We start from the raw sequence: 25,985 nt of genomic DNA on the forward strand, positions 1-25,985 counted from the left end.
TTAGAAACATCGATGAGAGAGAGCCATCGATCAGCCGCCCCCTGCACACCCTCCACCGGGGACATGCCCGCAACCAAGGCACATGCCCTTGACCGGAATCGAACCCGGGACCCTTCAGTCCCCAAGCCGATGCTTTATCCATTGAGCCAAACCGGTTTTGGCAGTGTATTATATCTTATTTAATGTTTATAATAGTCCTATGAGAGTGGACGTTCTTGACCTTTCAATATTTTCGGAAACTGAGACATATATAACTACTGCTTAAGTGGGAAAAGTGACAAGTGCATTTGGGGGAAGGATCACTGGAGGGCACTTGGAAAAACAAACGAATGTTTCTGTTGCTCTCATGTTTAAGGTTAATAATCTGTAAAGGATTTAAGTAAATATTGTGCAAGGATGCGTCCAGGAAGGGTGAACTCCCTTTTCATTGTCATCTAAAAAAATACAATGTGACATTTTAGAAAACTTCTTTGATGTCCTGGCCTTTCAACCCTAGTTATGTAATTTATGCCTTCCATGAAGTTTGATCTCTCTTTCTTTATATACTCACTACCTCTCCCTTCTTAAAATTATTAGAAGCTATAGTAACTAATACTACTCACTTTCACACATACATCTCATGCCTTGGTTAGAAAGCAGCAAGAGTCAGAAAGTGACCTAGGATACTGTCATCAGTGCCTCTCCCTAGCATCTGAGTGGCCTTCAGTAATTTCCTTAGTAGTAATATACATTCTGAGCACACATTGTATGTCAAGCAGTTTCCATGTATTATATCTTATTTAATGTTCACAATAGTCCTATGAGAGTGGACGTTCTTGACCTTTCAATGTGTTCGGAAACACTTATGGAGGTTAAAAACCTTTCCCAAGGTCATAGAGTTCTAAGTGGCAGAGCCTGGATTAGAGGTAGCCTGACCCTGAATGTGTTTGCTATTATTAACCAGCTACCAGACGTCTCCCTCTGCTAACTCCTTTCAACCTTTAGTTCCCTCATCTTTAAATGAGGAAGTGATAGGTCTGGAGACCAATTCTTGTGAAGCCTAAAATAACATGTTGAGTACCTGGGTAATAGGACCTGGAATCTATAACTCACAGCTATATGCTGCATTTACACACCCTCAAACCATTATGGAAAACTAACACTAAGTGCACACCAGGAATAGTGGCATATTTTCTCATCTCTAGAGAGTACTAAGTATCCAGTAAGACTTTTGTGATACCCACAATGTTATCTACAACAAAGACTTGAAAGTACTATAAAACAGCAAATTGCTATAAAAACTATATGCCTATTCAGATGCATAAGGACACTTTTAACATATACCATGGGAATTAAATACACGATAGTTCGTAGAAAGAAAATGTAATCTCTGAAAAAACGTCTCTAGCTGATTCTGCTACTTGGGGAGGATTTGCATACTAAGCAGACATTTGTTAAAATCCCATTTGTGCAGATGTGACATTGAACATTCAATGAAATATTAATAAACTAAAAATATTTCAACTATTTCTTCACTGAAAAATCAATGAAGTACAAATAAAACTTTAATTGATGATGTAATTTAAGTGTAAATATATTAAGCTTATCAAACTGTCCCATTACAGACTGATTCAAGTCTTATTCCCACATGCATTTAACCATATCCATATTTCCTAGTACGGCACTTTTCTTCCTTATATCTAAGCTCAGATTTCCATGTTTCCCTATAAGCCAAGTATTTCCTCTCCAGAAAATAGACTCTGAATTGTTAGAGAAATTCAAGAGGAAGAAATATTGGCATGTGGTAAACTATATTTTGTATTTTGTTACTATAGTTTGCATTTAAACAGAATGAGGACATGATAAAATGTCTTGCCAGGGAAAATCATAAGCCTTTTAAATCTAATTGTTGCTATGAATTCAATTTATTTTACAATATTTATCATCTTCTTTAATACTTCTGGAAGAAAAAGTTAAATTCTATTCCCACACTGATATAAGCATAAAAGAGAGCAAAGCTATAACTTATAAAATCCAACTACATAAACTTTTATAAATTAGGTAGGGTTAAATAATGCAGTATTTCTTAACAAAAAGGAAAACATATTTGATTTAGCAAGCATACTGTATCCATACTTTCTACTCTCACCAAAGCAAACTATGTCACTTGTCCTTGAACAAAGTGTCTAAAGTTGAATGTGTGCCACTTCGAAACAGAGAGGGGGTAATAAATTATTACACATTATATAAAAAAAAAAAGCTGAAAATTACAAAATTAATTCAACAAAGGGATTCTCAGGTTATATTAAAATCAGGTCCATATGCCTCTACCTATATTCAACAATGAAGTTTGATATAACAGTTTTAATTGTGACACTTCCTTCACAAATCTCTTATTTTTAGGACAAATCCACTGCCAACTCAAAACATCAGGCAGGCAAGCACTTTTCCTGTCCTGAGAGGACAAAGACAACGTGGACCGTGGAGGGTAAAGGTCTTATCTAAGGCCACAAGATTAGTGAATGAATTCCCTGCACGTCTCCTGTCTGCAGGTGCTTTGGTTACATGACACTCTCCCAGTACCACGCTGAGACAGAGAGAGGGAATGCTGGCTTCATCACACACAGACTGATCCAGCTGACACTGAAATAACCTCTAAAACTGACCAAAAAGGGCATCCCCACATCATGTGGGCAAACTGAAGGCTCGAAGAAACAGAAAGGATTCAATGAGGACAATTTTAGGTTGAGTTGAACCAATTTGACTGCTTACCACCCACTGCTGACACCTGAATGGTTTGATGGCTTCTATGGACAACCAAGAACCAGAAATTACCTACTTCCTTTAGTATTATTTCCATTTTTGTTTACCCATTCATGTGCCATTTTCTCTTTGGCCCTCTAATTTAAGAATTTGAAACACCAAATGAAAGCAATTTCAAGTGAACACATTATCACCTACTATGGTTTCAGATTTCACACATGCACAAATTTGCTTTCCTCTACCTCTGACCATCATTAAGACATTTCATCTTTGGTATTCTTCTTCTTACTCTATATACTTTCCCCTGGAAGGTTTTAATAGCTCCTACGGTTTAAAATATTAGTCCAACTATATTATAATGATTCCAAAATCTAAACCTCAGCCATGAACAAATAAATTTGAGCTGATTAATACTGGTTGATCAAAAAGTCAAAAAGCTGTAAGAGCAGGATTTAAAAGTAACAGATAAAAAGATTAATAAATAAAAATTAGTCATAATGTGTGTCATTACAGGCCTTAAAGTGATTAATGTTATATGAACACAATTTCTAAAACACTGTTATGTGAAGATGTAGTTTCCCATTAACCAGGTCACAAAACATCATAAAAAAATCAAGTGATTTAATTATAGACATTTAAAACATATATTTGGGAAAAAATAAAAACAAAAAATTGCCTAAAGTTGGCTGACTTTTAGTATTATCTCTTCCCTCCCCCCAAAATAAGACTAAAGGTTAAATTTATGACCAACTCAACCATTCATAGTCAAGCAATTAAGGATCCTAGTCATAAAACACTTGGTAATGATCAAAGAGAAAACCCATTAAAGTAATAAATTTAAGACAGGAAAGAAGCAAAACATGTAATAAAGGATGTAATGAGTTTGAATTAGTTTGAATCTTTGATATATATTTGTCACATTTTTAAAAACTGTGTCAAAGCAAACAAAAAAACTCAGAGATGAAAGTAACCTATAGAAAATAAAATATTAAACTTAATCATAAAATCTAATGAACTTCACACTTTAAATTAGAATATGGGATGAAAAAGAGATATGTTCCTGATCCAAAGAGTTTATATTATTGAGTGTAAGAGCCAAGATTTGAATACAACCTTAACCTGACTCCATATGAATACTATTATTTTTATTCATGTTTCAATTTACATGGATTTGATTTTATAAAGTCCATAAATTAAAATTCAAAAGAATCTCTAAATTTTATTTTAGTTACTGAAGGTATCATAAATATTATAGAGTTTCATATTTAAATGTGAATTCTGGGAGGGAAATACATAGCTGAATTACAATGTAAAAAGGCTAATGGCATGGCTAAATGAAACTGAATACTATTTGATGATTTCAAATGTGCTGACCTTTTATGCAAACAAACCCACTTTGAACATTTCTAGAATTAGGAGAATATGAGGGATAACTTCCAGTTATAAATTATATAACTTATGGGGATTGTAATATATAGGGAATCTATATATATTGATATATATATATATAAAAACCCAGCGACCAGAACACTGAACAAATGGTTGCTATGATGCCCACTATGGCTGGACAACTGGCCTGATCTGCCGCAGGGCTGGCGGGCCAACCTTCCATGTTCCCTTCGCCCAGCCAGCCCAGCCTTGATTGGCCCCCATTGGGGTAGACCAGCTGGACCCCACCCATGCAGGAATTCATGCACCGGCCCCTCGTATAGTCAATAATATGGTAATCACTTTGTACAGTGACAGATACAAACCCATTTAACTTCATACAATGTCAACCCTTCAAACAACTTTTTCCTTCATTCATTTTTACAGCTTATTCTTGGCATTGATACGTGTGTGTGTGTGTGTGTGTGTGTGTGTGTGTGTGTGTGTGTATATATATATATATATATATATATATAGTTTTTCAAGATAATGTTCTTGTTACAGATACCAGAACAGGACTGAAATCCAGGGAAACATGCAAGCGAAAGTTGAATAAACACAATAGCTCTTTTTAAAAAAAGCTAACGAACCAGAAATGAACTGTTAAAGCACCTACCAAAGGAAGACTAAGAAGGGAGCACAAATAATTTTTAATTTAAAATAAAGTCACCAAAGACCCAAGGTAATCGGGGAAGTTGAATAAATGTTAAGATCATCACATAATGATCATCACATAATGTCAACTGTTCTCATCCTCTCCTCACACAGCATTTTTTACACTTGAGATTTGAAATACTCTAGTATGCAAATAATACACTTTATAAAATGGTGATTATTTTAATGATTCAAAACTCAGATTTCCCCCTACATTATCTAGTTTACAAATTAACCAGAAAACTATTCCCTATGACATTTGCAAATGCAAGATTAGGAATCAGAAACTCAGATCCCTAAACTCACTTTTGTCAGATTTAATGCATTTGCACAAAAGCATGTTTCTGTTTCTCGGAAAGAAAAATTATTTCCTTTCTACAAAGTAAATTTATCCATCTCACTATTTAAAGGGTCATATGGAATAACCCATGACTCAGACAGCATGTTGGAGGTAAAAGATTTCTCAGTTAATGATTACATTTTAAATGATGCAATATTTACTCTGAATATTTTACTAAATTATGTCATTGATCCCTACTACTGTCTCATAGAAAGAAGACTTTTCTGTCTTTTTATCTCAGATATTTGTGTCTCAACAGAGAACTTGAATTAGTTATTCCTAAGTTTTTAATTCTGGGGATTGCTGTCCAAAATGAGAATAATTTAAACATACTACTTACCGTATTTTTCGGACCATAAGATGCACTTTTTTCCCCTCAGAAGTGGGGGGAAAAAGTCCCTGCGTCTTATGGTCCAAATATACCTACACATATACTTTTAAAAAAAAGTTTTTTTACTTGCCCGGCTCTGTGTGGTCTCTGTGTGCTTGCCCGGCTCTAAAATGGTTCTAAATGCTGCTGTTTACTTTACAGGGTTGATTACATGTGTTTATGACTGTGATGTTGGGTTTTAATGCACATAAAATATTTTAGGACACTATTTGTTTCAGAATCTTTTTTTCTTCATTTCCCTTCTCTAAAAACTGGTGCGTCTTATGGTCCGGTGCGTCTTATGGTCCGAAAAATACGGTACATGATGATAAATATTTTAATAGACAATAATGAACTCTAATTCAAATTTTCATATGCTGAAATTACTCTTACTAGCAACAGAACATTACTGTACCTATTCAGATTGGTCAACAAGACCAATGCCCACTGTTTCATCCTGACACTGAGAGAGACAGTATAGGAGGAGACTACCCTTTCTCTGAAGATCAACCAATTTCAAAGGCTGGAATGGAACTGCCCACACCCTACTCTCTCTTAATATACTGTTATTGATTACAATCATGAAGTTATTTTATAGTAAATGTTTTCTATCTCAGAGGTACTTGAGTTTAATACTCATTTTGAGGTTTGTTTCTTCCTTTTAGGTGCCACTTTTTTAAAATTATTAAACAAGGCCAGTATAATCTTAACATTCTGGAATTTGGTGAGAAGGTCTGAAGATGACGTTAAGGATTGAAGGGCCTCTTCCAGTCTGCATCCCCAGCACAAAGTGCACACACTCCTCAGGTCATAGCTCCATTTGCCCACTTACCTGTCGCCGGGCTCCCTGCTGCTATGACTTAATCTCTCCTGAAAGGTGAAAACTTGCACTTAACAATGTTTAATTGCCAACATCAGAAAACAGCAATTTTGGATTTCTGTTATTTGCTAAAAACGAAAGGATCTCCAGAAATACTTAAAAAATACAATAATTTAGAGAAGTCTTTAAAAAATAAGAATAAGCAAGGAGGAATATAAGGTAACACAGAAGAGCAGTGCTACCGAGGAAAACTGACTAGAACTTATGCAGCTTCTACTGTTTTAATTATTATTTCTGTTAGTCTATGATTAATCCCAAAATGTGTCTAAATGTGTCCATTGTGCAGAAATAAAAAAAAATAAACTATCACCTTATTCTTAAACTTTTCATGTCTCAAATTTGCAAAGGGTGTGATTTTTTTTTTTAACTCCAGAGGCCTATGTGTACATCCCATCAATGCTGACAAAATAAAAATGTAACAAGACTGCCAGACTGCTGTGAAGTACAAAAGGAGCATCCAGCAAAGAAGAAAAGGTGCAGTGGCCCAGGAACAAGATGATAAATATAAAGTGATGACAAAGGAATGCAGAGGATGGCTAAGGAAGGCACCGGCAGTCTGAAAGCACCAAGGAAGGAGAGAGTGATACTAACAAGTTCAAAAGAGGCGAAAGAGATTTGACATTTGAGACCTTGAATACACCAACATGTCTCACTGTCCAACCCAACCAGTCACAGACCATGTAAGAACTCTGACTGCAACAATTCAATAAAACAAATTATTTCTTGCATCTGGATATTTATAGACAGAGAATAAACTAATTGGTACAACCAACAATGGCAAATTGGCTATTAACAGAAAGATTATCTGGAAATAGTAAAAAGAATATTAACATCTTAAACAAGCCCCAGAAATGTATGTCTAAACACATCAATCTAGAATATTCTATATGAAATTTACATTGCTTTTCAGACATAAGTTAATGAAATAAAGTTAATAAACATTTATTGAATGCCTACTATAGGGCGGGCATTGCTTTAAGTGTTTAAGCTATTGTCAAGGAACTTCCATTCTAGTGAGAGAAATAGGCAATTATCTGGCATGGTGAAGTGCATCCCCCAATAAAGCACTACATTGTAACATTTCTGAAATGACTATGTCATCGGTAGCATCAGCAAAGACTAAAACTGAAAAATGATTCTCTGAGCTTCACTGCCTAGAATATATATGTAGTTCAAGAGTTTTTAAGGATTAAACATTCAAAGTTTCCGACAAGTATGTCTTTAATTGAAGCCTGAACTAATAACACATCCCTTTAAAATACTTCTTAGATGTTGCATTACCAGTATTTAATGTACATTAATAATATACTGTATGTCAGTTTCTGAGACACTAGACCTTAAGCTATTAGGGCAGAAATTTTTTTTTTTTCCTTTTATTTCTTCTTTGTGAATTCAGAACTCATGCAGTGTTTAGAAAAAAGCACAATCTTGAATTACAAAATTTATCATAAAACAATTTAAATTTAATAGTATTAAAGAACTGCTTCTAACCTTAACTGAGAAAATGGTTGTCTTGTTCAAGCACTTCAGTTATATTTTAAAATGTTTTAATTAAATATGTATAAATGTTAGTGTTGTACTTAAAAAAGTTTTAAGTATTGCTTATGCAGGATAGCAGAGCCCCAAAGTTTAAAAAGATCCATCCAAGTTAGATTATTTAAACTTGCAATAAATAGATGTATTTTCTTGGAAAAATATCTATTGTTACAGTAAAACTTGAGTTTCCTCTCTAACAAGATTGTATGATTACTCGTTTATATTGTCCTTTCCGCAGGAATTCACACACCCCCTGTTTGCATCCTGTTATTCACTTGGAGCTTCCCTTAACTTCACTAGACTGTTTCCCTAATAGTGGTTTTAGCACACAGAAATCCTACTGACTGCCAACAGTTTGCATTTAGTATGCCTTCAGGTCTAAGGGTTACCTTAAAATTTTACCCTGTGTCCTCTCAAAAAAATTGCATTGCCATCCTAGACCACTGGACACAACTTTGGGATTTTTTTTTTTTTTCTTACTGATTTTTTCCCCTTACATTCCATCTAACTCTGTTCTTGTATTTGGCACAACCTAAGAAACTGTTTAGTGTATGCTTGCCACTGAAACTCAAGCAAATATATTTGTTGTCTTCCTCAAATTTTGTACATTTGGATTTCTCTTTCTGAAGATAAAGTAAACAATGTTTTTAAAAGTTAATTCAGTGTTTTATCAAGGCCATATTAAATCATTGCCTCAGATTCATCTAGGCTGCTTATTAAAAACTAGAGGTCTGGTGCACAAAATTCGTGCACTGGGAGGGGATGTGTGTGCTCAGCCTGGTCTGTGCCCTCTTGCAGTCCAGGAGCCTTTGGGGGATGTCTGACTGCTGGGGAGCAGGCCTAAGCCAGCAGTGAGACATCCTTAGCACTGCCGTGGAGATGGTAGGGGCTCCCACCACCGCTGCTGCGCTTGCCAGCCATCAGCCTGGCTTCTGGCTGAGTGGCGCTACCCCTGTGGGAGCACACTGATCACCGGGGTGTAGCTCCTGAATTAAGCGTCTGCCCCCTGGTGGTCAGTGTTTATCACAGCGAGCGATTGAGCATCCTTAGCATATCGTTGGCATATTATGCTCTGATTGGTTGAATGGACGACTAGACACTTAGCATATTAGGCTTTTATTATATAGGATACAGATTCCTGATTTCAACATAGAACTTATGTAGAATCAGCATAAAAGGGGCATGCCCTAGAATGTGCATTTTTAACAAGCTCTTCAGGCTATTCTGAAGCACAATAAAAACCAGTAATACAAAGGACCTACAATTCAAGATAATATAACTGGTTAAGAAATGATGCAAATAGGGGAATAAGGAACTACTACCAAATGCACTGAACCAGAACAAAAAATAAAGTCATTACTAGAGCTAAGAAAATCCTTTGTAACAACTAAGAACTCCATAATGAGCCTACTAAACTATGACATTCTTTGGAAACTCCTTAAATTGAGGTACTGAACATAACACATATCTAATCATGAAAAAAATATGTATGTAAATGTATACATTAAATATACATATATATTAATGTATGTGTATGTGCATGCACACACAGCCTAGAAAGCAGGAATTATATAAGTATTAAATAGCACACTAGCTACACATCCACTAAGCAGCTCCTGTTCTGCTCCACTACTTCTAAATGGGGAAAAACTTGTACACTTTTTTTTTCTCTCTCTCTGTAATATCTAGTTTGATTTCTCATTGTAGAGCAGCAGGAAATGAAAAGGCAAAATGACTCACATCAATAAATCTTTATCAGAGTCAAGGAATACTAATGCCTTCCTGGCTTCCAGAATGTTCACTAACTCTCTAACTCTTAGTGCAGACAGAGACCACACCTTACATGTCATGGAGCCCGACCAAAAGGCCAACCAATAAGCACAGCAAGTGAAGAAATGCTGGGGATCAAGACAGCATTCCAGGAAGCTGGGAATGGCCTCGGGGTACAGTCAACCACAGGGGCTCCTAAACTGCAACATGCAACATCTAGCCCCACCACCAGAATGTATGATGCCCTAGGTCTGGGGTGGGGCCCAAGATCTGACACTGCTCAGAGTTCCCAGGTGATGTGAATCTGCTTGTGTGCAGACTACACTTGGAGCACTATAAATCTAGGGGAAATCCCCATGGTTTTGCCATGTAAATGGTTCCTGTTAAAGAGAAGTAACTGAGACATGGTCAGGAAAAACAACATAGGGAATCTGGAAACTTGGGTTCTAGTTCCAACTCTCCCATACAATGGCTATACAGCTGATACACACAACATACACCAATGACTATCACAGAACTCATCTAGAAGATGAAGGGTCTGATACAGATGAAAACAGAAAATTCAAAGACTTTTTATATAGATCAGAGAAAATTTAAATGTCTACTTTGAACCCTTGAAATTATTAGCTTCAAACCCATGTTTATTGCCTTGATCACAACCATTAAACCATATAGCTTTTATCCAAAATAAAAAATAGCAACAACACAAGATAAAAAAGATGCTCAGATTGAACACATCAAACCATCTAAATATAAACCTAAAAGGAAATAACTGTTTTTGCAATATTCTAAACACAAATTAAAAATTCAAGTATCTGCACATATGTCCAGGGCAGCAGTATCAGCCCCATCTGAGAGCATGTTAGAAATGCAAAGTCTCTGGGCATACTTCAACCTCCTGAATAAAAACCTTCCTCTTTCAAGATTCTAAGTGATTTCTAAGTATACTGCAGTGTGAACGCACTGACAGGCCACTGAGATTTTATTAATCCTTTACTGTTTGTAAAATAACATTATACATACAAAACACTGAACATTTTCTGAAAAAAATCTATTTCTGACATATGAACAGATAAAAAGAAATCATTCAATGGTTTAACATGAAAAGACTCATTGAAACATTTCAAACAAAAACTTCCATTTTGCATGTTTCATAAAGAGAAAATACTATATGATTAAAAGGTAACTAATATCAACTAGCTCCAATCCCTAACTTTGCAGCTGCATAAAGTGAGGTAGGGAGCTGCTAACTAGTTTGACTGAATGGAGACTGAAGTCCAATTCTATTAACTCCTATAATAAAATGCCTTTTTCAGTGGAAAACTTTTAATTACATGTTCCTAGTTGAACATACAGTTAATATAAAGCAGAAGTATACATAATTTTGAAAGTATAAATGAAATGATCCATCTATAAAAACATACTGAAGGAAATCCATAATAGTTATTATGTGTTTTACTCTTTCCATTAAAAAATAAAAGAGAAGAAGACTTCCAAAAAGCAAATTGAAAAAAGAAGTGGAACTGGAAACTGACATACTTAATATGAACATAAGCTCCAAATCCATTAATTATCAAAGAATGACACCACATTATCATTTAATGGCAGCATCTGTTTAATGAATAAATCTGGAAAACTGACTTTTGGAAATATGAGTTTGGCTTTGCTACTTAACTTTTACCATACAGCAATAAACAAAACTTTTTCACATATGGTTAATTTTTGCAGTTTCAACACAGAGCAGCCAAATTCAACGTAAGTATTTTATAAGCGACTATAGAAAAATTAAGCCCTTTTGTCTTACCATCAAAGAAGCTCTTGGCTCTTAGGTAACTGACACTGAGCCTAAGCACGGAAAGTTTGTCCAGCTTATTAATAACATCTTGTGGAAAAGGCAAAAGGTTCGCCAAACGGTCCAACTCTGTATTGAGTCGGTCTCTATGTCGCTTGGAAGGATTTGACTTGATTCCTTCAGCTGGGATTGGCTTGATGCTGAAAAACAAACAAAATGTCATGAAATACTCAAAAATATATAAAGCAAAATTTTCTATTGCCTTATAGCATCTTCTCAAATATTTCTCTCATAAAACTTTCAGTTGACATAAATCCTTTCAAAATTATCCTTTTTAAAGTCTTAAGCAAAACAAGGGAATGGGTAAAATTCATCATAATGTTTTTATTAAAAGCTCATGAATCCATGATAGGACTAAGTATATCGTATATACTTCATATAATTCATACATTTGTGGTACAGTGATTTCCAGCTAACAAATCTACTAGGATTTTATTCCCTTTAAACACAACCATTGTTAGAGAAAAGGGGGGGGGGGAATCTGTAATAAATTATGTAAAAATCATGCTTCGCAATCTTCTGGAAACATTTTGGTGTCATTTATGTTTGTAGATAAAGAAGAGCAACCCTAAATAAAAAGCTTATATTTATCACCCCAGCTTCCTATATTTAACAATTTCCTCCTGTTAGTGACAACTTCTCAAAACTCTGACACCTCCAGCTGGTCCTAATGCCATCTAACGTGTCTTCCAGTATTAAAATAAGAAAACATTTGACTTTAGATATTTACATTTGTTGAATGATAAATATTGGAAGTTAACTGTGATTACCGGCAAATCTTGCTTTTATGACTGGTCAGTAATTCTACTTTATTAGCATTCAAAGTTTATGTACCAATTAGAAAATTCAATGACATCCCAACATTTAGTTATGAATTTTCATCATAGAAAAAAGAAACTATGATTACAAGAAGACCTTGAGTTTAGAAATAAGAATCTGGACTACTTTACATCGAGGCCTTAGTCAGAAATTCACTATGAAAAGAAGATTTACAGATCCTTAGACACATGCTGAAATATAGAGAAGCTATTAAAAAACCAAACAAAGTAATTTTAAGATCATGTCTGCACCTTTTCATTTTGACAGAAAATAAAGAATTATCTTGAGTGTTCTTATAACAAACACATTTTTTCCAGTGTTATTGAGAAAACAAAAACATTTTTTACAGTTCAAATGATAGTACAGTTAAAAAGCAGAAACTGACTTGAATATAGTGTTATTTGATGCAATAAAAACATTCATAGATAATTTATTCTCATTGTTATATGTGAACTAGTAATAGTTTATGCAAAAGATAAAAAATACAAAATTTTAACATTTTTACATTGTCCCTAACATGTCATTTCCTCAGAACTTGCCTATTTCTATTTTTTCTAATACAGTTCAAATTATTTTTACAAAAAAGATTATCTGGTAAAATGGTATACATACAAGTCAGTAGAACTACCTCCAGACTGTTTGTGTAACTGCATAATTAAATGTGACTGTCCTTTAATCATATTGCATGTATAATCAAACTGAAATCATACCTAGTTACTACATTTCTCCAATTAATCAACTGAATTTCAGTTTTTGCCTGCAATGCATGTGTACCTTCCTGAGTAATTCTCTATGGATCAATCACTTGTTATTTATTTGTACCTGTCATGTCCTTGGTAGGTCAGAAAAACTGTCTTCTACATATTCCAAAAGTGTTATGGAAGCTAAGTATCGGGAACTACCAGAAAAAATATTTTTTACAGAAAAAGAGGTACATGAGATGGATCTTGAAAGGCGAGCCGGATTTCAGAGGCGACAGTACTGGGGAAGGGTGAGCTTTGAGAAGTCCCCTGTCTGAAGTGTGAAGCAGAGTGCGAGAGAGAGAAAGGGTAAGCTTGTTGCGGTTCCTGATGAAGTGGGGTTCTCTTCCCCGCTGGGTGCTGCTGGAGGTGGAGTTCTTAACAATAGCCCCAGAAAATGAATTTTCTGATGCCTACACGGGAAAACGAGTGATTTTTATTTGTGTGGAATTAAATCCCTGCATTTCTAAAGTCCCTTTTCCCTTAGTCCAGTCATAGACGCACAGGTGGGGTTTCAGTAAAGCTAGGAGCAATGCCAGTGTCCAGAGTTTCCCTTCCACGTAGGAGCCGGGTCCAGTTCAGCATCAAGCTAATTCCAGCCCATTAATCTGCTGTGTGTGCGAATGCAGGGAAGCAGGAGCAAAAGAACCCCACAAGCCCAGAATCACAGGAGTCCCAACAAAGCCAAGTGCAAAAGAGGTCAAACTCCTCTGTTTAGGAGATTATGTACCCCAAATCTTCCCGTCCTTACAGTGGTCACTCCCATTTTGACCCATGATCTCTGTGCCCAGGTATGATTGTCGAAAGCACCTCCCTTAGTCCCCCAACTTTTCTGGGCATACACCTATCTTCTTTTTGTCCACACCCCTTGCCCCAATGTTTTGTAGAGAACATACCTATAAAGTCTGGCCTTCCCCCTCTTCCCTTCCTGTTATCAGTATCAGTTGGGGCCACATTCTTTCAACAAATATTGACCACCCCTCATGTGGGGCAAACACAACACTCAGCATGAACAAAACCCACTAAAGCTGCTGTTCCCATGAAGCTTACATCCCAGTGGGAGGACACATACATAAACATATAACTTTTCGGGCTGTCAGTGTTAAGAAGAAAAATGAAAGAAGGAAAGGAAGTAAGGAGTGACAGGGTGCTGGTTTGGACAGCTAGTGATGTTTCAGCACAGACACGCAGACAACAAAGGATGAGCCATGTGGTGTCTGATGAAAAAAAAAAAAATGTTCAAGGTAGAGGACTCAGCAACTCTCCTCACAGAAATGGCAACCAAACTGGACTTTGGCATCCGGAGTCATCTTGAGCTTTCAGCTAGGATTGGCATGCCAAGTCTAGTATTTTTATTTTACTAAGCTGACTGGTGACAGTGAGCACAGAATGCACGGCAGACCCCTCTGAGCACTTCTTTCTCAAATGTAACTCCGGGTCATGCCTCTTATTTAACCCTTTCAGTAGCTCCATGCAGTCCACATTCCTCAGCCCAACAAACAAAGTGCTTCTTGGTCTTCCTATGGCCCCTAACTATTCCTCTGGCCCCACTGTTTCCAGCTAACGCCTTCTTTGTCCATTATATGCCAGCGCTAAGAAATGGCTTGCAGTTGCCAGTATGTACTTGGGTGCTTTCATAGTGCTACTCCCTTGCTGGGCCACCAGCTTCAAAGCGCTGCTCAATTATTGTAGATCACCTTTGTGAGGTCTTCCCCTACCTACACACAACGGATTCCCCCTGTACTACTGCAGTACCTTATGCACCTTATGTAAATATCTTACACAACCATTCCATTAAGGAATAGTCAATGCAGATAACATTTCCCATAAATTAAAAATCAAATCCAGCCCTGCACTCTTGGTAGCTGTCCAGTAGAGATTATGAAACACTGGGGAGAAAAGAGTAAAACAAACACTGAAGCAAGACAAGACAATCCAATATGACACAGGGACAAACTTCAACAGTACAAGAGAGACTTAGAGGTAATCTTCCAAGTAGTGCTACTGCCTACTTTGTTCTGGAACTAGATGAGACTGATTCTTTATATAATGCAAACTTGTCCACAGCTCTAACGCAGTAGTATGCACGTGATGAAATATTTACCATGAGTTCTCATTTCCTAAATACAGCTTTCTGTAACCTATATTGCATATACTTGTTTGTTGCTCTTACTATGGAAAATTAACCATTTCTGTAACCCCACTGCTCAGCATAGTACCTGGCACAGAGTGGACTCTCAATTAATGTTTGCTGATCAGAAATGTGCAGAAAAGAAATGACAGGAGCCTGACTGAAGTCAGTAATAGTAAGGATAGTAAAGATAGATGGCCTTGAGATATTTAAGCACATCACTTTGTGTCTAACAAAAAGCTGGGTACATAACCAGACTCAGATGTTCACTGAATTAAACTCACTTGCTGACCAATCCTATCTAATAAAAGAGTAATATGTAAATTGACTATTATTCTAATACACAAGATGGCTGTCCCCATGTGGACACAAGATGGCCTTCACAAGATGGCCAGCAGGGGAGGGCTGTTGGGAGGGACCAAGCCTGCAAGGAGGGCAGTTGGAGGCAATCAGGCTAGCAGGCGAAGGCAGTTGAAGGAACCAGGCCTATAAGGGAGGGCAGTTGGGGATGATCAAGACTGAAGGGGAGGGCAGTTAGGGGTGACCAGGCTAGCAGGGGAGAGCATTAGGGGTGACCAGGCCTTCAGGGGAGGGCAGTTAGGGGCAATCAGGCTGGCAGGGGAGTGGTTAGGGGGTGATCAAGCTGGCAGACAGAAGCAGTTTGGGACAATCAGGAAAGTGGGCAGGCAAGCAATTGGGAGCCAGCAGTCCTGGATTGAGAGGGATGTCCAACTGCCCATTTAGGCAGGATCCTGCCTTAACAGGCATTTGGACATCCCTCGAAGGGTCCCAGATTGGAGAGGGTACAGGCTGGGCTGAGGGACACATATCCCTGAATTTCATGCACCGGGCCTCTAGTTTAAGTATAGGAGGTAAGGGAGAGGAAAACCCTGAGTTAGGGAAAGACTGCAAATGACTAAAGTCTGTAGCTTAGGATAACAACTGTATTTCCCAATGCAAAGTACTATATCAAACAATGAGAAGAGAGATTTGAGCACACACCTCAGTAATAACAACATTTAGGTGTAAGGTTGAGGAAGAGATTCAGGCAAAGATAAAGGAGGAGGAATGATGAGATGAAAAGGAACGACGTAGACTATTTTGGAGACTACAGAACAAGGTTAAATGCACAGAGGAATTAAGTAAGTGAAAGACTGAAAAGTACCCACTGGACTTGGCATCTCCAATCCAATGTTGTTAAAGCTAAAGTAATAGCTTTAACATACTTTCCCACTGATTCTGTGAGAAATATTTTGTGAAAATATTTCATACTTATCCATAATACTGAAAATGTACAGAAGAAAAAAAATAATTTTATTTTTATTTTTATCAATTACACTTGTCTTGGGTTATGCTGGTAATTTTACTTTTGCTTTGTCTTTAAATCTATGCCAAATTATACTGCCAAGTGTCTATTTAAATAAAAGGCTATATCTGAAATATAAATAACTATCCCAGTAAGATTGGATTTCAGAAGTCAGTTGAAATAGACTGTAAGATGTTGCTCAGGCAAAGAAAAAAAATGTATTAGTTTTTCAACCTGAAACCTCAAAAATCTTGTCCCAACCTGTAACCAAAATTGTTGTGAAAGCAAGACTCCAGCTGACTGCATGCCATGCCTCTGTCTTAGAAGCCTGCATGCTGTAAGTACTGGTGGTGACAGGCCCAATGGCATGCCCAATGCCAGTTTGAATGTTATCTTTAAAGCCTTACTTTTTCACATCCCAGGCTAAAATGTCTGGTAGACTCATCACTTGGGCTCAGTGTTTGAAACAAAGCTGAATAACTTAGCAAACCAGTTTAAGTTACCGTAATTGTATTGATATTTTTAAATGAGACTTATCATAAAGTCTCAAATGACATGCAAAGATATCATTTCAGTTATCCTATGAGAATAAAGGGACATTTTCTAACAAGAGATTACCTATCACAGCACTGAGTATGGTTTATCAGCTTTTCCTCTAGGTGATTTACTCCACCCCCACTGCTTCAGGCTACACACCGATCACTTGTTTTTATTTCCAGCCCAGGTACGTGGATGTCCTCTCATTCCTCTTTCCCAGGACCTAGGCACTCCTTCTCTGCATTTACTATGATACTCCTCTCCATCCAACAGGCAGGAAATCGAAGTTTCCCTCAGTGAATCTCACTACCATACCGACTACATCCAGTGAAGCCCAACTTTTAAACCTATCCTTTCTTCATTTTCTCCCTATGGTTTCAGTACATAATTATTGATCCCTGAATATAAATGCTAAATGTTTACAGTCATAAATTACATACTTAATATAAAATTGGAAAGGTGATCTGTGGCACAAATAACATGAAATTCTATTGTTAAACTGAATACACCTGGATATTTTGCTTCCTCATATGAGGCACAAAAAAAAAAAAAAAAAAAGTTTCCAACTTCTGAGAATCTTGGCTGGATGTCACCTGTAGTGAGTCAGAAAACCTGGAATATGAAATATGCCTTAGAAATCACTGTTACTTGCATGATCCTAAAAAAAAAAATAATTAAGAATGTTCTTCCCTTTCTCCTCCTGTGTGAATATACTTTTTTTTTTTTATTTCCCTTTAAACTAGGGGTGTCGAACTCAATCAGAGAAGGGGCCAAAATCTAAAATCCAGCCTAAATCGCGGGCCGAATGGTTTACTGAACAGTCATAAACTGTCATTGTGATGGAAACGCAGTGGAGTGCAGTGATGACAGCGTGGTGCGGGCCACATTGCAAGGCCTGGCGGGACGGATTTGGCCCGCGGGCCTTGTGTTTGACACGTGTGCTTTAAACCCACAAAAATGTATCTACTATCCCCAAATCACTAAACTGTTAGCAAAAAAAAGTCTTAAGTAGTGGTCAATTGTTTAAAAAGTGAATAACTCTCCAAAATGTACCATGTGCACAGTACTACAAATCTCGGGTAGATACAAACACAAAAGACAGGCCTATTTAAGAAGCATATCTTTTGTACTAGGAGGAGATTCATTCTACAAGACAAAATCAAACATAATGTACTGCTCAATAATGTAGGTGCTATTATATAAGGGTGATGCTCAAGAGTTCGGGAAAGTAAGAGCTCAGGTAGAGTGCTAAGGGAAGGTTTCATGGTGATGCGGCATCTAACTCTGATCTTAAAGACAGGTAAGAGTCACTTCTGATTTCATGATGTCGGAGTATATAGTTTTCTGCAAGTACCCTTCTCTTAGAGAAAATCACAAGGAAGCCTTAACTGGTTTGGCTCAGTGGATAAAGTATTGGCCTGTGGACTGAAGGGCCCCGGGTTCGATTCCGGTCAAGGGCACATGCCTGGGTTTTGGGCTTGATCCCCAGAAAGGGGTTGTGCAGGAGGCAGCCAATCAAAGATTTTCTCTCATCATTGATGTTTCTTTCTCTCTCTCTCTCTCTCTCTCTCTCCTTCTCTTTGTGAAACCAATAAAAATATATATTTTTTAAAAAGAAAGAAAATCACAAGAATCTCCAATAAACTTAAGAGACGGCTAAACCCAGATGCAAATAAATATGAAGATGGAAAATAGGTAGAAAAGATATCAATGACAATAGAGAACAAGAAGGGAAGTGTAATCATAGTACATTACCTAGCTGAGCAGTAAACAATGCTTACAGTTTTAAAAAATTATGAAACTCTGAAAGTAGACTTAATCTAAAATTGTGATAACATTATATTGGGAGGATGAAGAGCTGTGAAAGATAAATATTGGGGTAGCACTAATTACCGTATCTTATCATAATGAATGTCAGATCATACCAAGCATGCTAACCTAAAGACAACACATATATTAATGAATGTTTTAATGTGCATGTATTATTTAATAGAAGTATTTTAAATAAACCAAAAAAAACAAGAAAGGAGCAAAGTGAAAATGACTAAAACATGTAATACAAAACATTTAAAGTCCATCTCAAGTAGAAATACCTTCAAACACACACTACTACTACTCCACACAATATACACAATCCCAACAAGTTTCATTAGTTATCCCATCACTTTTTGTGGAACGTCAATTGTCAAAATTAACATTTTTAGGCAAAAATGCTAGGACAGATTACCAATGGAAATGTAAACATTTGCAAAGCAATTTGGCACCATGTCTCAGAGCATAATATCTGACTCAGTCTTAAAAGTATGCATACCTTTGTGGCCCCAAACTTCATGTATGGGATTTTTCCTAAGGAGATAAGTAAGAATTTTCATAGAAACTCACTAACTCAAAGGTATTCTCTGAAAAACTAGTTAAAATATTTAAAAGTTGGAAAAAACAGAACTACCCCCTAAAAAAGAAAAATAGTTAAATTATAAAACACAAAGAGAACAGAGTACTAACAGCCATTAAAAGCAATGTTTTAAAGGAGAGAGGGAGGGAGCAAATCAGTAAGATAAGAGGGAAGGTACTTCGAGGGAAGGTTATGAGTGCATATATGGATTTAAACATGGAAATCTTATTGCAAAGTTGGTAAAAACGTAAGTTTTGGGATCTGATATTCAAACTCAGCTTTTCCATTTCCTACCTGATAATTTTGAATTTGAACTTCAGGTCCCTGTCTATAAAGCTGAAATACTACCTTTTCATAATACTATAATAAACCTTAAAAAAAAAAAAAAAGTATGCAAAACACAGTGCATGCTTGTATAATAGTAAATGCTAATAAACAGGTTTGTTTTTGTTTTGTTTTTTTCTATTAAACCACTATTTGGATTAAATCAACTTTACAAAAGTATGGAAGTAAAAAAAATACTGTTGTTAAAGATTTGCTTATTTCTAAGTAACTGTCTTAATTATTTACATCAATAAGCATGCACTCTGTAAGTTTATTCACATTTCAGCCATACTCAGAACTGAGAACGCAATCATCTACTGCCTCTTACAGTTTCACAGGAGAACTGATTGTTCTGGGATAACTTAAGCTAAAATTATTTAAACAATAGAATTGTGTTTCTGTTTAATTTATACCTTTAGCTGTCTTTGCAATTTATAAAATGATTTTGTTCTGCTAATTTTAGTTGTGAGAGTGGCATTTTAGTTTTAGGTTTTGACTATCCTGCAACATTGGTCAAGAATTTGCCCAAATCTATTTTTTTTAAAAAATAGATCTTATCTTTTAGTGTAGATCTAGTACTCTTTCCATTTATATCTCATTGTTTCCTCTTCTTGACATTTTTATAAATGTTACTGATAACTAAGCCTTTTTACTTACTCATTTTATAGCTCCAATATGTAAGAGCCTCTATAGTCACTATGTAAAAGTTATCTAAATAAAGCCATTTGAAAGAAAAACTACAGTGGATTAAGAATTATGTTACCTTGAAAAGACATCCTTTTATTTTAGAGGCTATTTGGAAAATGGTATCATACTACATTTGTATGAAACATTTTCAGGAAAACATTGCATAAATTTTATTTAAGTAGGTATTACCTAAATGAGGTTCCTGAGATTTACATAGAATGAGCAGCAACTTAGAAAAAGCAGCAAGGAAGACAATGCTTTTGTTTTATGGTAACATTACAAGGATGTTAACAAAGTGGAAAGGATCAGCTAAGGCTCACAAGTCATTTCCAGTTCTTGGTGGCTGGTTTATTCACCACTACTGCTGATACCCCTTCTCAGGGTAGAAGTCATTTACTCTTTTTGCCAAGCCGGTACCAAAAGTAATACAATAGTGAGTGGAATACCACTAAAACTTTATTGTATTAATAAAACTTCAACAATACAAAAATATACCAAAAGTTATTATCACTAGGGAAAAACAGATTCTATTCAATGGTACATTTTTCATTTATCTCCAGGAGGCAACATAACTAAACAAACGGACAAAATATTATCATCTCCAAAGAAAATGAGACAAGAACAAAATTTAAGTAAAAACTTTTTTTTTTTTTGAAGAGGGTTGTTAAGTTTGGAACATTTTAAGGAAAGTTATAGTAGAATCTATGCCTAAGGTTATCATGAAAATGTCTTCCTGAAAGTAGGGGGTAACATGGATCAGATGCAAGGCTGCTTCAGATCCTTTAATTTCCTCACTTTCATTACTCAGGAAAGAAAGCAAAACTTTACTGAGCATTTACTATGTACAACACGTGTCAGTGGGATTAGAATTAACACATTTCAGATGCATTTCCTACAATAAAGATAAATTTCAATTGCCACTAGAGGGAGTTTATCTTGCTTAATTAATTCAATTGAAGGTTAGAAGAGCTTCAGGTTAAAATTGTCACATACTTAATCCCAAAACTGTATGGAATTGTATGTTTAAATGGGTATCTATAGCATACGTCTTATACGTATGCTATAACATCTTTTCTCTTTAATTAAAATGGCTTTCACTTAAAGGATCAAAGTTCAATCTTAATAGCATTTTCAGCTGAAACAAGATGTATCTTTCTGACAATGTTGGCATATTTTTAACTTCATTAGCTACAAACTATTAATTTAACTAAGAAAACATACTAAGCTTAATATTAGGCTTACTGGCCACATTCCTAAAATGAGTTTTGACTAATTGCATTATAAAGCTAACTATTTTTCATTCAGGTGAAAATAATTTGTAAACAATTTCTTTCACATGACTAAAACTGTCAATACTAAGCTTTTCTTCTGGAGCAATGCAGTGACATTTTAAGGCATTTACATGACTAGAAGTAATGCATGGTGCTCAGTAAAGATCTGACAAGCATATACTAACTAAATAAAATAAGGGTAATGTGGGAATGCATTAGCCGACACTGTATTACAAGAGATCTTTAAATTCAAATATATTAAAGTCTTAGGAAGTATAATAAACTACTGAGGTAAATTAAAAGGTACATCTTACATAAATAAAAGGAAAATGTAGTATGTTTAAAAGGAAAATCACTAATAAAATGTTAATTAAAAGTCCAGAATGTTAAACTTTGTAATAAATACAAAAATAAGGCATCTGACTTTTCTTTCAAGTCATCTAGGCTCTTATGTAATACACTGACATGAACTCAGTAACTTAAAAATCCATTAGGGAGATCTTCAAGTTTTATGGCTATACACATAAAACCCATGATACGTATATTATAATTTAAGTGTACAACAGCTATGTAAAACAGACATTTGCAATGCCTCTCAGTTTTACCCAAGAACAAAGTCAAACTAGACAAAAACATTTCCATATAAGAAATCACCCCACAAAGTGCAAGTTTGTAAATCAATGTCACAGAACTGCCAAGAGAGAAAATTGCTGATTCGGCAGTATTCCTAATGTCAGACACACTGCAGGATCAGACTTCCAAATTATAATCAGTCATATATACGTTAATGTCAAATCTAGATCTGAAGAACTATGATCCTCAGATTAAAATTCTAAAAGAAAAACAGAAGTCCAGAATAAGGAAACTTTTAACCAGTTAGTGGTTTTAGATATAAATCTTAAACTGCTTTTTTCCCCCCTGATCTGAATTTTTGACCTAAATTAAGTGTTAAGCAGAGTGCACAACATACTTCTAATTGGCTCCGAATAAACTCTGTGTTATTACACTTGTTTATAAAAACTTGAAAAATGCGAAGCAAAGTTAACTCAGAGATTATAGGAATAAACACACACACACACACACACACACACACACACACCCAACTCACAAGAATAAATCTGTCTCAAGCATGAATTTATTTTTCTGGGGAAAAAACAAAAACAAAAACTTTTTAAACTATTTGCCATCTCACACAAATATCCCACCAAAACAAACAAACAAAAAATCTGTGCGCAATCACTCTATTAGAATTGACAAAACTTTGGAGTAGGGGAAAGGGAATGAAGAGAAAGTTACCAAGACTGAAAACGTCTGTTTCACTGATTCCCAGTTTCAAATCTGTTCCTTTACAGAAACTAAAACCACAGCAAAAGTGATAATAAACTGTCCAAAAAAAAAAAAAAAAGTAGCTAAAAAACAAACAACCCCCCACAATTTCCCCACTGTACCTTGCCCACTGCATTCACTCATACCTGCTACCATCCCTATCCTTTTTGCCAATAGGGTCAGGCTGAGCATTGCAAAATCCCTTCCCAATGATAAAAGCGCTGGCTGCACCTAAGTCCTAAGAGGCTAAGAGGACCTTCGGAGGCCGCGGGCCCTCCTCGCAGGTGGCGCGTGGTCAGCGCCCACAGCCATCACCTGGCCCCGCCAGGAGTGAGAATCAGTCCTCCCGCCTCCCCTAAGAGGATATGAAAAAGGAGAAGGGGATCCCAAGCCAGGTTTACGTGAACTAATCCACCAGCCCCACAGGCAGAGAAACCAGAGCTGTCAACAAATCAGGACCCCAGAAGAGAAAACAGCTGCAAGGGGGTGGGGTGGGGGGGTGAGCGGGTGCTGGTGAGCTGGGCACGGGGGCCGACTCTTTCCGTGCAATTGATTAAAAATGGCAAACACCCAAGGCCTGAGCGAGTGCACCCGGCCCCGAGGCTCCATTCCCCTGGGTCAGGGATGGACCCGATCCGCACCCCGCCGGGACTGGGGGGGGGGGGGGAGAGGGCGCCTCCCGTCCCGCGGCCAAGACGCGCTCGGACCCGCACTCACGTTTTCTGCACGGGCTTCCGCCGCTTGCGGCTGGCGTAGGTGATGTTGGCGCTGCCGCCGTTCATAGTGCCCGGCAGCCGGTAATTCCTCCCGGGGTTCGGGCGCCGGCCGTCCGGTCTCCGGCCCCGCGAAGAAGCCGCGCGCTCCACCTGCGTCCTCCCGGGCGGCGGGGAGACCGGCGTCCGAGCCGCGGCTGCCGCAGCCCCGCGCGCCCAGGTGCGCCGCCCGGGCCCGGCGCCGGGGGAGCGCGCGGAGAGCCGGAGCGAGGCGGCGGCGCAGGTGTCGTCTCCACCGGCGGAGGCGGAGGCGGAGGCGGAGGCGGCGCGGCGCTGCCCGCCCGCAGGTGAGTGAGGCGGCCCGGGGCGAGGCGGGCGGAGCCGGAGCCGCGCGCCTGCAGTCCCGGCCGGGGTCGCGCGCGGCGGTGCCTCGCCCTGTGACCGTGACCGTGGCCGCGGCCCCTTGGGTCAGGGAGGCGCCGCCGCCGCACGACTCCCTCCAGGGGCTTCCCCAATCCTGGGTGCTTCCAGCCAGGAGCCGGGGCTCCGGGGCCGCCGCCACTCCCGGTGCCACTGGCTTCCGCTCGGCTTCGCGGCTGCCCCGGGTCCGAGCCGAGGATGGTCCAGGGCACGCTCCCGGCCGGACGTCAAGCGGACCCTCCCGGCGCTGCCTCGCCAAGCACTGCCGCGCGCACCAGCCGAATCCCCGAAGCGCCCCGGACCCCTCTCCGGCCACGCCCAGTCCCGTATAGCCCCGCCCACTCCGACTGGACCACGCCCCCTTAAGTGCTCTTAAGGGCCCCGCCTTCCCCGCACGTGGTGACGTAAGACGTAAAGACGGCCCGCAGAGGCCATGTTCTGGAGGTCAAGGGGTGGCTTCTGTGGCCACAGTTCAGATCTGAAAAAAGGTGCACTAACAAATTGTGCGTAGCCAAACTCTTTGTGGCTGGAGGATCTGAAGCATAGACGTGCCAGGACGTGAGCTTAACTTCACCTGCAGGAGAGGCAGTGACTCACACCTCTACTTTTGGCTGAGAATTCCTTGTAGTGAGCTGCCAGGTAAACACACAGGGGCTCCACATTTTCCCAGAGGGGAAAGGCTTCAGGAGGCCACAGAGTTAACATTTAACTGGAGAGCATCATGCTAAGCGAAATAAGCCAGTCGGAGAAAGATAAATATCACATGGTCTCACCCATTTGTGGAATATGATGGACGACATAAACTGATGAACAAAAACAGAGACAGAGCATGGATCAGACCATCAAAGCTCAAAGGGAAGGCAGGGGAGGGTGAGGGTAAGGGGGAGAGATCAACAGCAGGACTTGTATGCATGCATATAAGCCTAACCAATGGACACAGACACCAGGGGCGTGAGGGCATGAATGGGGAGTGGGGTGGGACACAATGGGGGAATAAGGGCACATATGAAATGCCTTAATAAAGAAAAAAAGGGGGGGGGAAGCTACGAGTTTCCTTGGCTTTTGTTTGTTTTTGGTCTCTATACTTCAGAACTGCTTTTCCCCAGCCAGAATCACTTTTGCTATTTGTAGTCAGATTTCAGCTAGGTTGAACAGAAGGAAGAAGAGGGAAGCGGGAAATATTCGGGGATAATAAGTAGATGGTTATAGCTGGACAGAGGGACTGGAAGGGACGTTCCGCAATTTTAGGGTCAAATCATAAAGCCTTGTTAAAGGGCCTGGATTTCATTCCCTAGGCAGCAAAAGCTTTTTGAAGATGTTCAGCAGGAAAGTGACATTCTGTTGTCTTGCAAAAGTCACTCGGAAGAAAGTGAAAACTGGATGACAGGAAATCCAAACTGATTGCAGGGAGAGTATATTGTTGAAATAATGCTGGTGTTAAGTGCATGGGAGTGGCAGTGAAATGGGCAAAAGACAAAATATAGAAAAGGATAAGGTAATAAAGGAAGAGAGAGCAATGTTAAATGGCTCCAAGATTCCTGACTTTTTCTGTGCTGTTAGTGAGCACAGAGGAGTGTTTCCTTGTCAGGAGCCAAAGGGCACCCAGGTTAAGATATCTGGATGACAGTTCACACCATGTCTATTCCTAAATTGTAAAGTGCATAAGCCATTCCCCCCTGGTAAGTCTGTTACCTCAAATTCTGTGTAAATTAAATTCATTGTCTTTAGCTGAGACTTTTTCATCGGC

The 25,985-nt window shown here is 38.2% G+C and overlaps 1 protein-coding gene across 6 annotated transcripts in view; it reads right to left on the minus strand.

The window, feature by feature from the left end:
- The window catches only part of AHR (aryl hydrocarbon receptor), a 39,054-nt gene extending 15,092 nt beyond the window's left edge, over positions 1-23,962 (minus strand). For 4 of the 6 annotated variants that reach the window (XM_045578148.1, XM_036429261.2, XM_036429258.2 and 1 more), the window contains exons 1-2: positions 23,823-23,962; positions 11,525-11,712 (exon numbers count right to left, since the gene is read on the minus strand). In XM_045578148.1, coding sequence (XP_045434104.1) covers positions 11,525-11,712; positions 23,823-23,887 — 253 coding nt within the window. In that variant the 5' untranslated portion in view covers positions 23,888-23,962. Of the gene's footprint in view, positions 1-11,524; positions 11,725-13,305; positions 13,536-23,822 lie in introns of those variants that run through there. The other 2 variants (XM_036429263.1, XM_036429262.1) reach the window with 2 other exon arrangements.
- Positions 23,963-25,985: the final 2,023 nt, after the last annotated feature.

This window comes from Pipistrellus kuhlii, unplaced genomic scaffold (assembly GCF_014108245.1).
Source record: "Pipistrellus kuhlii isolate mPipKuh1 unplaced genomic scaffold, mPipKuh1.p scaffold_m20_p_10, whole genome shotgun sequence".
Taxonomy (NCBI): domain Eukaryota; kingdom Metazoa; phylum Chordata; class Mammalia; order Chiroptera; family Vespertilionidae; genus Pipistrellus; species Pipistrellus kuhlii.